Below are 14,036 nucleotides of genomic sequence, written 5' to 3' on the forward strand. Positions count from 1 at the left end.
GAAATGTTCATTTCCTTATTCATTATTTGAACTGATGCCTTGAGTCCTGTGATAAGTTTATGGGAACAGAGTTGAGAACCCTCTCTAAGGATCGTTAAACTTGCACATGGAGAAACACTAAAATCAGATTTAAATTCACAAAGGCCACACTCATTCATCCATGAAGGAAAAACTTTTCAACAGTGTGACATCAAATTATAAATGAAAGTGTTGTAAAATCTGACAAAATTCCAGCTGACAAGCACATAAAAATTAATTGTAGTCATTTAAAAATTGAATAATTGGCATCATTGGATCCATTGAAGATCCATTTGAAGATCCTTTGACTGTATCAGATCTTTAAATTATCTGAAGCTTTTAAAAGTAAATTCAAATAAGTGTTTGAGAATGCTTATTGGTACATAATCTTATGAGCTCAAAAGAAGTTCTCAGAGAAGTAACTATGCCTCTAAGACCATTCTTGGCAAGCAGGGGATGTGCAAACACATCCTCTCACAGATGCCTCTTGACTTCCAAGGTTCCACTCCCTTCCTCAGTCCGTGCAGCAGCAAACACCATGCACATATGCACGTTCCCATGCACACACAGTGTCGTGCTCTTTGTCTGCCTCAGTGACAATCCCAGTTAAGCTCTGAGCAATCCCTGCCCTGGGGGAGAAGTAGGCAGATATCCGCAGCCAAGGTCAAGGGGCCCAAATTCTGGAAAAACAGTCTGAGGCTTAGTCTTGTCCAAAGTTCCCATTGAAGTGCTCATTCAGATCTAGTGTCCCTCCTGTTAGACAGAAGCACTGCTGCTGCTGTATGCCTTCCTATACAGATCCAGACACTGTAATTAATTCAATGGCTTAGCACCATCTCCATATATAAAGTGTGTGATCGAAGAAGTGCTGTGTCTAAATTACAAATTACAGTTTTAGGTTGAAGATCTAAATTCTGTGATGAAAGGTGTAAATTAAATAATCAGTTTAACATTGAGTGATGGGACCTTTGTCTGGAAGTTTGAAATAGTCATCACTTTTTTCATTAACAACAAGTGATAATTAACGATATGTGGATATTAGCATTAGGTTTAATCATGAAGGCTTTCACTGCTGATGCAGAAGCAGATGGAGTGCCTATTTGTGAGTCTTATTACAGGTTAAGTCAACTGCTATGAATTTGTCTCTCAAATGTGCTAAGGGTGTAATTTATTTTCAGTCACAATTAACTTGTTAAAGATTAAAAATACATTGGTTCAGTGACAGATAATGAGTGTATGGTATATTATGGGGACATTTTAAGTACTACTTTAGATGTGAAAGCAATTATGCTAATTAAATTCTTTATAGCTCAATCTTTTCTCAAGCAAGGAGGTGACAAAACTCTGTAATGTTAGTCCATAAACTTTAGGTATGATCATTGTTCACAAGCAGTAGATATTTGGGGAAGGACACTTTTTGGGTTTGGAGCTTTAGCATCAGGCTGGTTGGCATGTTTGGTTGGTGCTGTTTTTGATAAGCATAGTACAGGATTCACTGTGCCCGGCAGGCAGAGCCGGACTTTCCAAAGTGTTTGATGATTTCAAGTACTTTGGCACTTGCCTACATTTTGGACATACACAGACAGTCCTGAGACTAACTCTTGAGTCTTATGCTAGCAGTGAGACAGCCTCTCTCACCTCATCAACCATTAACTAACTGTAAGGTGGTAGACTCTAAAAATTAGAAAGGTGTTCCCAGGCACATCCTGAATGTGTTCTTGGTCTGCATCCAAAATTGCCATTTCTAAGTAAAACCAGCTACATAACAGATAGCATTGCTCCAAACTTCTCATGCAAAGCCAAAGCTTCTCTGTAAACATCACAAATATGCTTTGAGAAGATTCTAATTTCAAATTAATTTGTCCTGTGAATCACCAGAACTGTTTTGTGTGCCACAGTTTTCCCTTTGATGTAGCTGTCCACTTTTTCTTGTGTTTTAAGAGAATCTGTATTGTACACAGATCGAAAATTCCCAACAAATTCCGAGATTATGGGCATGTTTCCCGGAGGCTTAATTCAAATAAACTTACCAAAGTCTTTATTATCTTCATTAATGTTCTGAAAAGGATTACAACAGCCACATATTCCCTATCTATTTTTCAAAATATCTTCAAAATTTATGTTTTTTTATAACAATTATGTCACTGCAATGATATAGGAATGGTACAGAATTAAAAATTACAATGATTACACAAAGTAGCAATCATACAACAGCTTCAGCTTTGAAGAAGCAGAATCTCATAAATATAAAATGAGATTAATATTTTTGTTATGCATATATTTCTTTTTAAATTTAACGATTAGTGAATAATATTTCAAAAAGATTAAGTGACCCAAAGTAAAGATTGTTATTAGTATGTCTAATCATATGGAGATTTTTTAATTAAAGAGGCTTTGCAAAGCTTACAGCAGCAGTTGATTACTCATTCCCTTGAATAGCTTGGACTGTTAACAGATGCTATTCCTATTATCTTCGCATCTGGATTACAACACAGATACAAATAACATTGTGGGTCATAGTTGAAGTTGATTCCATTTGTATTCATACTTCAATGTTTTTGCAACAAAGCCAGCATCTCCTGGAGTTAGAAATTCCCCCGTTTCTGTCTGTCAACTTTGGGAAGTCCTCCTTGGTTAAAGTTCCCTCAGTGTTGCGATTACATTATGAAAATAATGTTTAACCCCAGTCATAGTAGTTCTAGAGCCACTGTTAAGCTGTTACAGGGCACGTTGTCTTTTACTGCATTTCCATATCTGCAGTAGGATCTATCAATGAGTTACCACGACTGATCTCATACACTGCTCCATCTTCAGGCTAGCATAATCACGTAAAAGGGAACAGTAACTGTGTGTGGGAATTTGAATAAGCCAGGAAGACAGTAGCATTTTTTGTACTTGGAGTTGCACAGCGTCTACAATAGCTCCTGATGCAGAGTTCCTCTTTCAGCTGTCACTATGTCTGATGCGTGCTCTATCCTCTGCCTCTGGTATAGGTACAGTTGCATGAACTATGTATTATACTGAGGTAATGTATCGTCAAGTTGTATGTATAATTTGGTGGTGTGCTGGGGGAATATTTATATTGTAGCAGTAATATTTGACAGTCAATGAAAAATGGTTTTCAAAACCAAGATTTTCCTTTCTGACTCAATAATGCCAGAATTCCAAAAGATCTTAGATAATGTTTTGTTGGGTTTTTTTGTTTGGCTCATTTGTTTGTTTTGCAATATTTATTTATGTTTCTTCCCCTCCAGGAAATGTTTCCAGACTGCTCACTTTTATTTAGAAGATAATACATCACCTCGAGTGATTTCTGCTCCCCCAGCTCCAATCTTCCCAGTCTCAGGTATTTCTGGCAACTACTCTGTGGATTGGTGTTAGCTGTCAGAAGATACTGTTTTATATGTGTCAATATGAATTCTTCACGTACTGTAACATCTGTAAACCAGAGATTTGTAGCTTCTTGTACAAATCTATGTAAACACAGGTGCACTTGATGTTGGCAGAGACTAGTGTTCCTAATACTCTCTCCTGTAGGTAACAAAGAAGAGAAATATTTTCACCTTACAGAGTTGTCTCAAAGATACGCTGTGCCTTCTAGCCATTTGAGGTGTAACCTCCCTAGAGTGGCTGCTGCTAGTGTAGCCATCTGAGCTATGCTAAATAGCTCTAGTTCACTGTCTCAAGATGGAGCAACATATTCTGCTATATTTCTGCCTTTAATTGGGTTTGTCACCATTGTATAGAACATTTCCTATTCTTTTTACCAGCAAGATGAGCATATGTCTCATCTGTCTGCATTTCATTTCAATTATGTGTTCTTAAACTTATGTATTTTACTAGAATAGTTACTATGGTAAAGTTCTCTGGGATCCTTTCATAAAAATGGTACAGAAGTTCAGAACCTTATTGGTGTCTTCTGGTTCTATATCCACCACATTTATTTGGAGAAATTCTATCTTTTCCTTCCTCCTGAAAGGGTATCAGAGGAGCACATGCAGCCCTCCCAACTTTTTCAATCTGTGTAGAATGAAAGTACTCTAAATAGATTAATTCTGAAGCAGATCCTAAGCCACATTTTCACCTGTGAGACGAGGATATCTTGTTCCACAAGTAATGTTTTTACAAACTGCTATTACACAAGGCGATGTATTCCCATGGAATGAATAAGGGAAGAAAATCAGCCCTTGGGTAGATAACTAGTAAACACACTTAATTAAATAAATCCCAGACATTAGGCTTCTGTTGTAACTGAATTGTAGACATCTTTAAATTATCTTTAAATGCCTTTTGTATTGATTGCCACTGTTAGGAGTTGCATAACCTTTTACTAAATGAGTTCAGAGTTCTTAAAATATGTGTTTTGAAGCTGGAGGTTTTCCTTCTGAAATGCTGATAAATATTAAAGAGAAAAGTTTTGCCAAGTGACTGAAGATACATAAAACATTTTATGGAAAAAGCTGCAAGCACCGAGGAAATAGTTCATTTTATTTTGCATGCAACAGATGTCAAGTGAGCAGGTTTTGAGTTTTCTATTGTACAAGTGTTGCAGCAGTGTAATTTTACAATTGAGTTTAACTGCAACATAATACCTTCAAAGAGTGTAGGCAGGAAGAGCATTTTGTAACTGCTAAGTTTAATTCCTATGGATATGACCAAAAGCACACTCCACAGATCTCATTATATATTAAGTCTTTCTTTTGAAGGGTTTCATTGGCAGAGAGAGGAGTTCAGTTATTCACAGAAAATGCCATGGCACTTTGCAGAACAATTCAAAGATGCATTCAAATAATAATCAATTACAGGGTAGTATTTGGACCCACTATCAAACTCTAAGTAGTTTGAAGTGGTATCTGCCATCCAGATATGAAATACATTCCTGGTTCAGAAGTGATTGAGTTGGGAGATTAGCTCTGGCAATGAAACAAAACCTGAGATCTCTTTCTCCCATGTTGTCCTCACTCTTAGGGTCATTTGCCTACCCTTCTGGTTCTGTGTTTGCATATCTTTAGGATAAACACTTTATACCAGATTTTATCTCTGAAGTGTGAAGATAATGTTACATGGTTGTTCAACTTCTCTTAGGCTTGACTGGATAAATTCACTTTTTTATTAGGGTCCAGTCATGTAAGTAGAAGACCAGATAGATCTTACTACAAATCAAAAAAATCTTGGTAACTGAAAGCTAAAATTATTAGGTGGGCTAAATGCTGAACATCGGTTGATGTAAATAACAGGTCCTTGTTCAATGTTTTTGATGTTTTGTTCTCATATGAAATAGTGATGAAATTACAGATTGTGAAATAAACATATTTTTAGTCCATGAAAGGCTTTAAAAAAAAACCAAAAAAAACAAAACAACAAAATTATTCTTCAGAACCAACACTCTGTGAAAGAATATCCTCCTTTAACGGATAATTAACAAGCAGATGACTTTGTTTGCGTGGCATCTTTGCAGGAAAGAGAAGATTAAAAGTCCCAAAGATTTTTGGCATGATCTCTGATGAATGTTCTACACAAGAGTGTTTTTCTATATTTGTATAAAGTAAAATGAAGATGTCCTGAAATATAAATATCAGATGGAAAATTCAGACTCAGTATCAGAACCCCAAAGTTACATGAATCACGGTTATTCCTTGAGAATGTAGATCTTTTCTTTGTGAGTATCCAGAAAGTCTTAAACATAAATCTTTCACTGAAATCTTGAAATACAAGACCTGGTATGAAAATTTGCAGTCAGTACTGCCAGGATCAGACTTATTATTCATAAATAATTGTAGAATCATGAGGAGAATGGGGGGGAAATTCTGGACTGGACGTAGTCGCTGATGCAGTAAAAGATTAAAAAAAAGATTCCTTTGGATACCAATGCAAACATGCAACATGTCAGTTAATATTAAACTACTGGTATAATGCTGCTTTAATTTAGTAGGCTTGGGACTATGCGGCCAGTCCATATACTGGATCAGAATTCCAGTGCAACACTAATCAGCATAAAACACCCACACAACTCTGCTGAATCATTCATTCTTGCTTTATCAGTATTTTTCAGAGCTGTGCTCCTACATTCTCCCTTTGAACATCTTGTAGCAAACAGATAATCTTCCCATTTCTCCTTGACTTCACAGGGAATTCTGTGTGTTCTTCTATTTACAGACAAGCTCAGCGTCTTGCAGAATCAGCACCTTGATTTGGGGGGCTTAAAGACAGAGCAAGATCTAGCAAGGCATTTTCTTTATTTTCTTCCTAAATATTTGTTTAGAAATGTACAAGTGTTAGATAATTATTTTAGAAATGTTAATGATGTTAAAGAATGTTTCATTTTTGTGGGAGTTGTATATCCAAAGTTCATGCCAAAATTTTATTTCAGGATGTTGTGTGGATTGCCTACATATAAACTTCTTTATATGTCACTAGCTTTTTATTCTTCATAAATATATTTTTTGTCTTTTCCCACCCCTAAGATGATGTTGGAGCAATTCCAATAAAGCATTTTCCAAAACATGTTGCAGATTTACATGCAAGTAATGGTTTTTCTGAAGAATTTGAGGTATGGCTCTATGACGTCGTCTTTCTTCTTAGTACATACAGATAATGTTAAGTTTAATTGCCTGGAAACAAAAAACAGGGGATTACATTCTGACTTGGGCACCAATTTCAGGAATGCATGTAAATACAAGTGCTGTGAGCCCAGTAAGGAGTTCATGCATAAAGACTAGGGAGATTTATAAAAGCTAACAGGACTGGAATGAAAACGGCAATATTTATTACTGTGATAAAATACTAAATGATTGTGTGAATAAACTGTGCAAAGATAATGCAATGTATATGACTTATCAGATACAGTGGTAGATCTAAAGCTTTGCCAATACTAATGAAAATTTAATTTTGCAGAAGCTACCCACATTTGCTTGCTCCATTTACAGGGAAAATAAAATGGAAGTAATAATGAGTACGCGTGGCAAGACTTCTGATTAACAGGGGAGCTAATGTAGTCTTCATATGTGATAGTAAAAGATTTACAGTTCCTTTCCCAAAGTATATAGTTCATAAAAGGTATTTCGAAATGTTGAAACATATGCTCTAATCATATAATGTTATTATCACCATATGTAACTAATGAACTTCATCTTTTTTTCACATTCGTGTGTATTGCAATCAATTTAAAGATAGATATGTTCTTACTTAATTCACATAAACATTAAAACCCCAAATACTTTAATTAAAGATATTAACATTTTTTACAAGGGATTTCTAAGCAAATCAGTCAGTTGGGATGGAAAAAAATTTTTTAATTGACCTATATTAATTTAAATATGATTGTAATATTCCTGCTGCAAAAACAATAATGAAAGTAAACAATTCATAGTTTTGCATCATTTGATTTTGCTTTTGTTTCTCCAGCCAATGTATTGTGATCTAATGGACCAAAAATTCCACGTCCTTCACATAACCTACTTCATCAACATTTCTTCTTCAATTCATTTAACATTCAGAACATCCATTTGATTTTTGGACCAAACTTGTAAATACTTGTGAATGTCCAGTTCAATATTCATATATTACACATGTGCATATGCACTGGCGGGACTGGACTCCAGCCAGACTGGCTATTAGTAAGAGCAGATGTTGAAGGACAGTCTGTAAATACAATGGTTCCAAAGCTCTTTCACCATTAGTGAGTACAGCAATACAGAAATCAGACTGTTTGTCTTAAATTGATCTTTTCCTACAATTGTACTTTTCCTAAATTACAGCAGTGATCCAAAGACCAAATATGCTACACCTCACTGAGGTGTATCCAGATGCTGCCCTATCTGGAGTATTTCATGCTAATCTTAACTATCTTGGAGATCCTTCTTGACTTTACAGAGTACTCCAGAATTAGTGTCCTGTTCTTTTCTGTACTGATGGAGAACTTAGAAGATTGGGAAAAACTGAAATACAGTCATTGTCTTTGCAGAGTTAACATACATTTGAAGAGTACAGGGGTCGTTCAGGTTTTGGGGTTTTTTTAATTTTTTTTTTATATTACTATAAGACAACTGATTTAAAATCTAATTTTTATACTTGTAGCCATTTTTCATATCTATATTTAAATAGGTGAAGGTGATTTATATTAAAAGGAATTATCAAAAGTGTTGGGAAACCTTATTATAGTACTTTTAGCAATGACAACTTATTTCCTACTTAACGATGTGGACCTTATAAATGCTTGAGTTTCCTGTCATCTAAAGTAATAAATAAAATAAAATAATTTTGTGAGTCTTGCAGACTTTGTGCCTGTCTTTTCAAGCCTTTCTCTCTCTTTATAACATTGTTGGCTTCACTGTGAGACTGCTGGCAGCCTGAGTGAGAGCTGTAACTCTGTCCTTCACCAGAGTGCCATGAGGCTGACAGAGTGGCACACAGTCCTGCTTCAGTGAAGGTTTTGCAGCTGAATGTGAAGAGAGCAAAAGTATTCCACAGAGAAACTCATGCACTTATAAGGACCAAGAAAAAAATCCAGTGAAAGTTAAAGATATAGAGAATCTGGCTAAAGTCTGTGATGTTACTCATATGTATAAGCTTTCACTGACCTAAGGTCTAACATTAAAGCTAAAGATAGGAAAACAGATGCCAGCATTTTAACTGGAAAATTACCTCGTTTCCTTTAGGAGTTATGTAAAAATATTCAGTTTTGTTGTTGTTATTATGGAGATATATATTGCATGACCATAACTGTTTTCCATATAGTAATTGTAATTTATATAAACACTTATCCATTTGTTCTGTGCTGTGGAATTTGATTTTTTTTACTTTTTTTGCATTCATTCCCTCATTAGACACTGAAAGAGTTTTATCAGGTAAGGAATTATTTCACTGCATTTTTTTGTTTTTAGCAATGAAGTAGTTGTAAAATATCATAGATAATTGGGTATAAGGTTGTGGTTCTTTTCATGATTACTTACTGTATTTTAAGACATTTTATGAATCTTAATACTTACTAAAATATAACATAATTTTTTTTCAGGAAATCCAGAGCTGTACTGTAGATCTAGGTATTACATCAGACAGCTCTAATCACCCTGACAACAAGAATAAGAATCGATACATAAACATTGTTGCTTGTAAGTAAAAGCATCATTTGGTGTTTTGTTTAAGAAATAATTATAGACAAGTATAGGTTTATATGTTTTTGAAGGGACTAAAAATACCTCTACACTGAAAGCAGAAGAAAGGCAGTCTAGGAGATTCCTAGAGTGTATAGAAGATAATTTCCTGCACCAGTTGGTAAATGAGCCTACTAGGGATGGGGCCCCACTAGACCTGCTGTTCACAAACAGAGAGGGGCTGGTGGGAGATATGATAGTCAGAGGCCATCTGTGGCACAGTGACCATGAAATAATAGAGTTTTCAATGTTCAGGGATGCAAAGAGGGCCATCAATAAAACTTCTGCCCTGGGCTTCCAGAGGGCAGATTTCGGCCTATTCAGAAAACTGGTTCAGAGGCTACCTTGGGAAACAAACCTTGAAAACAAAGGAGTCCAGGAGGGATGGACATGCTTCAAGAAGGAAGTCTTGAATGCACAGGAGCAGGCTGTCCCAGTGTGCTGAAAGGCAAGCTGGTAGGGAAGATGACCAGCCTGGCTGAACAGGGAGATTTTGAAGGAAATTAGGGGAAAAAAGAGAGCTTACCAACTATGGAAAAAAGGGCTGGCTACTCCTGAAGAGTATAAGAATATAGTTAGGTCATGTAGAAAGAAAATTAGAGAGACAAAGGCACAATTTGAACTCAATCTAGCCACTTCTGTTAGGGACAACCTCCATTCTTTATTGGACGTGGGGGGGAACATAATCACCAAAGATGAGGAAAAGGCTGAGGTACTTAACACCTTCTTTACCTCAGTTTTCAACAGTAAGACAGGTTGTCCTCAGGACAAGTGGCCTCTGGAGCTGGTAGACAGAGACAGGAAGCCGAATAGCCTCCCTGTAATCCAGGAGGAAACAGTCAGCAACCTGCTGAGCCACTTGGATCCTCACAAATTTTTGGGACCAGATGGGATCCATCCTAGGGTGATGAAGGAGCTGGCGGAAGAGCTCACCAAGCCGCTCTCCATCATCTACCAACAGTCCTGGCTCACTGGGGAGGTCCCAGATGATTCAAAGTTGGCAAATGTCACACCGATCCACAGAAAGGGCTGCAAAGGAGGACCCGGGAAACTACAGGCCTGTCAGCCTGACCTCAATGCCTGGCAAGGTTATGAAGTAGATCATCCTAAGTGCAATCCCACAACACCTACAGGATGGACAAGGGATCAGACCCAGCCAGTATGGGTTTAGGAAGGGCAGGTCCTGTCACACCAACCTGATCTCCTTATATGATCAGGTGACCCATCTGGTGGATGAGGGGAAGGCTGTGGATGTGGTCTGTGTGGACTTCAGCAAAGCCTTTGGCATCATCTCCCATAGCATATTCCTGGAAAAGCTGGCAGCCCACGGCTTGGACAGGGGCACTCTTTGCTGGGTTAAGAACTGGCTGGGCCCAGAGAGTGGTGGGGAATGATGCTGCATCCAGTCACTAGTGGTGTCCCCCAGGGATCAGTGTTGGGTCCAGTTCTATTTAATATCTTTATTGATGATCTGGATGAGGGGATTGAGTCCACCATTAGCAGATTTGCAGATAACACCAAGCTGGGGGGGGAGTGTTGATCTGCTGGAAGGCAGGAGGGCTCTGCAGAAGGACCTGGACAAGCTGGAGAGATGGTCTGATTCCAACAGGATGAGGTTCAACAAGGCCAAGTGCCGGGTCCTGCACTTTGGCCACAACAACCCCATGCAGCACTACAGGCTGGGGACAGAGTGTCTGGAGAGCAGCCAGGCAGAAAGGGACCTGGGAGTTTGGATTGACAGGAAGCTGAACATGAGCCAGCAGTGTGCCCAGGTGGCCAAGAAGGCCAATGGCATCCTGGCCTGTATCAGGAACAGTGTGGCCAGCAGGACCAGGGAAGTGATTCTTCCCCTGTACTCAGCACTGGTGAGGCCACACCTCGAGTACTGTGTCCAGTTCTGGGCCCCTCAGTTCAGGAAGGATATTGAGGTGCTGGAGCAGGTCCAGAGAAGAGCAATGAGGCTGGTGAAGGGACTCAAGCACAAGTCCTATGAGGAGAGGCTGAGGGAGCTGAGGTTGTTTAGCCTGGAGAAGAGGAGGCTCAGAGGAGACCTCATCACTCTCTACAACTCCCTGAAAGGAGGTTGTAGCCAGGTGGGCACTGGTCTCTTCTCCCAGGCAACCAGCAGTAGGACAAGAAAACACGGTCTTAAGCTGTGCCAGGGGAGGTTTAGGTTGTATATTAGGAAGAAATTTTTTACAGCAAGAGTAATCAACCATTGGAATGGGCTGTCCAGGGAGGTGGTGGATTCACTGTCCCTGGAGGTATTGAAGATGAGACTGGATGTGGCACTTAGTGCCATGGTCTAGTAACCACGACAGTGTTGGATCAAAGGTTGGACTTGATGATCTTGGAGGTCTTTTCCAACCCCGTTGATTCTATGATTCTGTGATTCTCCAGCTCCTCTTTAACAAAATGCTTGGAGAGGAGTAGCATGAGATTTCACATCTCTTCAGGTTAGTCCTCTGACATTCTTCTACTTTGATGAGCATGTGTCATGGTTTGAGAGCCCCAAAAATCCAATTCCCTATCTTCAAACCCCCTCCCACATCTCAACTCAATGTGAGATGGTTTTTTTTCCAGACAACCACACGAGACTCAAAATGGGGGAAAGGGAATATATTACAATGACTATACAAATAAATACTACAATGCATTATTTACAGTCTTAATTATCTCTACCATGACATAAATATTTACAATGGATCAAATATCTTCTCCCCTCCAAATAAAAGTCCAGGAGGGAAGAAGGAAAGATCCCTTCTTCAGAGCAGCAATGTCTCTAAGGCAGCAGGTTTATCTGTTTCACTCTTCTTCTCATGCAGCAGCTGGATCTCTGCCAGCACACACGAGGGATATCCAAGCCCCTCGGCCACCCGTCTTCAAACAAGGGTCTTCCTCCGTGGGCTGTGTAGCAGGGACAAAACTCGCTTCACCACGGTCATATCATGAAGTGCAGGGGCATCTTCATGAAAGTCCCTTCCTCAGAGGGTTCACCCCTGAGTCAGAATATCTTGGGCAGCTTTCAGTTGAAAGCCTTTGCCTCAAGAGTTCTACCAGAGCTCCTGTGCTCTGTCTCAGGCTGCTAGCTTAGCTTGGCAGCAGCAGCGAGGAGGACCAAGGTCACCCCCTCCACATTCTGTTGGCCGTCCCAGTCCAGTGTCAGGACGCCTGAGCTTCTCAGCTCCTCTCTCTCCGGTGCTGCAGCACTCTACGACTCCTCTCAAGCCGGAGTCCATCTCCCTCCTTTCTCGGAGGTCTCAGAGGGGTATGGGGTTCTTATTTCAGTTCTTACCCCAACTTCCTCTCTCTCTGCCGCTCTCTCTCTCTCTCGGCTCTCTCAGACAACTCTGTGCCTTCCTTGGCTGCATACTGTTGCTTTCTTATCTTTTGGCTCTTTGCCAGTCTCTGGACGCTGCTTCTGCCGCTGCTCTGTCTCTGCTCACTCACAGTGGAGAAAACTTTTTTAGCTTTGAGCCACAGGTACTTAGCCCAGCATTACGCTGTTCCAAGTCCCTGCAGCCCCCACCTGGGGGCTGGGGGGGGCCCAGAGGCCCCAAGGGGCTCCGAGCCCCTTACTCTTGGCATTCACAGCATGGCTACCACTTCTACTACCAACTACAACCAAGCTTCTCTTCCGTTTGCTTGTGATATGTTTATATTTTGCAGAAGCGCTCATTGGATAAAACCTCAAAACTTCAAGGGTCACCACCCCCTGGGGTTTTACCATTTTATAACTTCAGGGGGAAAAATTGTTTCCCCCCACCACAGCATGTTTTTCAAGACATTTGTGTCTTCTGCAATGACCCAAAGGAAGTTGGGAGGTTTCATTATAATGCCATTATAAAGCCAAAGAAGCTGTATTTTGATTACCAGAATTAATCCATCTTTGATCTAGAATAATGATGATTTATCCTCTCTAGGATCTACACAATCCCTGGATATATTTACTGACACATATAAACACGAATGTACTGGGTTTATGTTGTATTGTGCCCTGCAACAGTGGAATAGAACAGCTTCATTAGCCAGCACATTATTGCATCACTCTCCCAGATTTTTCTTCTCTGAAATACATCTATTCAGTTTTGTTAATCTCTCTTTGAAGCTTTTGCCTCTGGGTTTTTGATTATTTTGGTGGCTCAAAACATTCGTTTTAACTCTCTATAGCATTTCAACTTTGTTCTGATTACAAGAAGTTCTAAATTAAATCTATGTTCAGCATTCGGCAGAAGGCAATGTAAACCAGCAGCAAGAAATTCCATTCCACCTTGTTAAAGATACCTCTAGATGGACAAAATATCAGGGATTCTCCTCTGCCACTGTGTTTGTAGCAGATCGTACAAAAGGTGCCAGCCCAGCAACTTTTTTAGCAAAGGGCAGTGCGTAGGGAGCTTAGGGCAGCTGAAGCAGCAAGAATTGTCCTCTGTAACTGACTCAAGTCTAGTTCTTACAATCAGTGCAGGCTGCAGAAAGTTTCAGCTCGCCCTGAAGTTGCCACTGCTGAAGTTCTTCAGCTGACCAGTGTTTCTTCAAGGTCCCATTGTTCTCTGGTGTCCGCTCTTTTAACTTGGAATTATTGTGCCTCAATACTGGTGCCTGCTGTCATTTTGAGACATCCTACTTTGCAGATTTGGCAGTCATGACACAGGACTTAGGAAACACCCACACACCTCCATAGGTAGCAGATAGAGGCTGTAGGGGAAATACATCACAGTGCCTAAAATGACCCAAGGTGCTGGTGTTCAGGACACTAAATTATGAATCCCTTCAAACTTTGGATTAATAGTTTATTTTTCTACAACTAGAATTTTGAATCTGATTCATACCTAAGCAGAGGATGTTTGCATGTGTGATTGTTCCTGC

General features: G+C 39.4%; 2 protein-coding genes across 7 annotated transcripts in view; one reads left to right on the plus strand and one right to left on the minus strand.

Moving 5' to 3' along the window:
• PTPRZ1 (protein tyrosine phosphatase receptor type Z1) overlaps window positions 1-14,036 on the plus strand; it is a 138,850-nt gene that overhangs the window by 110,147 nt on the left and 14,667 nt on the right. For 3 of the 5 annotated variants that reach the window (XM_051795350.1, XM_051795352.1, XM_051795353.1), the window contains exons 14-16: window positions 3,273-3,364; window positions 6,483-6,568; window positions 9,032-9,128. In XM_051795350.1, coding sequence (XP_051651310.1) covers window positions 3,273-3,364; window positions 6,483-6,568; window positions 9,032-9,128 — 275 coding nt within the window. Of the gene's footprint in view, window positions 1-3,272; window positions 3,365-6,482; window positions 6,569-8,843; window positions 8,865-9,031; window positions 9,129-14,036 lie in introns of all 5 variants that reach the window. The other 2 variants (XM_051795349.1, XM_051795351.1) reach the window with 1 other exon arrangement.
• The window catches only part of AASS (aminoadipate-semialdehyde synthase), a 49,623-nt gene continuing 47,355 nt past the window's right edge, over window positions 11,769-14,036 (minus strand). The window contains exon 23 of one of the 2 annotated variants that reach the window (XM_051795431.1): window positions 11,769-13,865. In XM_051795431.1, the coding sequence (XP_051651391.1) occupies window positions 13,791-13,865 (75 nt within the window). In that variant the 3' untranslated portion in view covers window positions 11,769-13,790. The remainder of the gene's footprint in view (window positions 13,866-14,036) is intronic. The other variant, XM_051795435.1, reaches the window with a different exon arrangement.

The sequence above is a fragment of the Manacus candei genome, unplaced genomic scaffold (assembly GCF_025592945.1).
Source record: "Manacus candei isolate 608988 ecotype Guabito, Panama unplaced genomic scaffold, ASM2559294v1 h1tg000043l, whole genome shotgun sequence".
NCBI classification, from domain to species: domain Eukaryota; kingdom Metazoa; phylum Chordata; class Aves; order Passeriformes; family Pipridae; genus Manacus; species Manacus candei.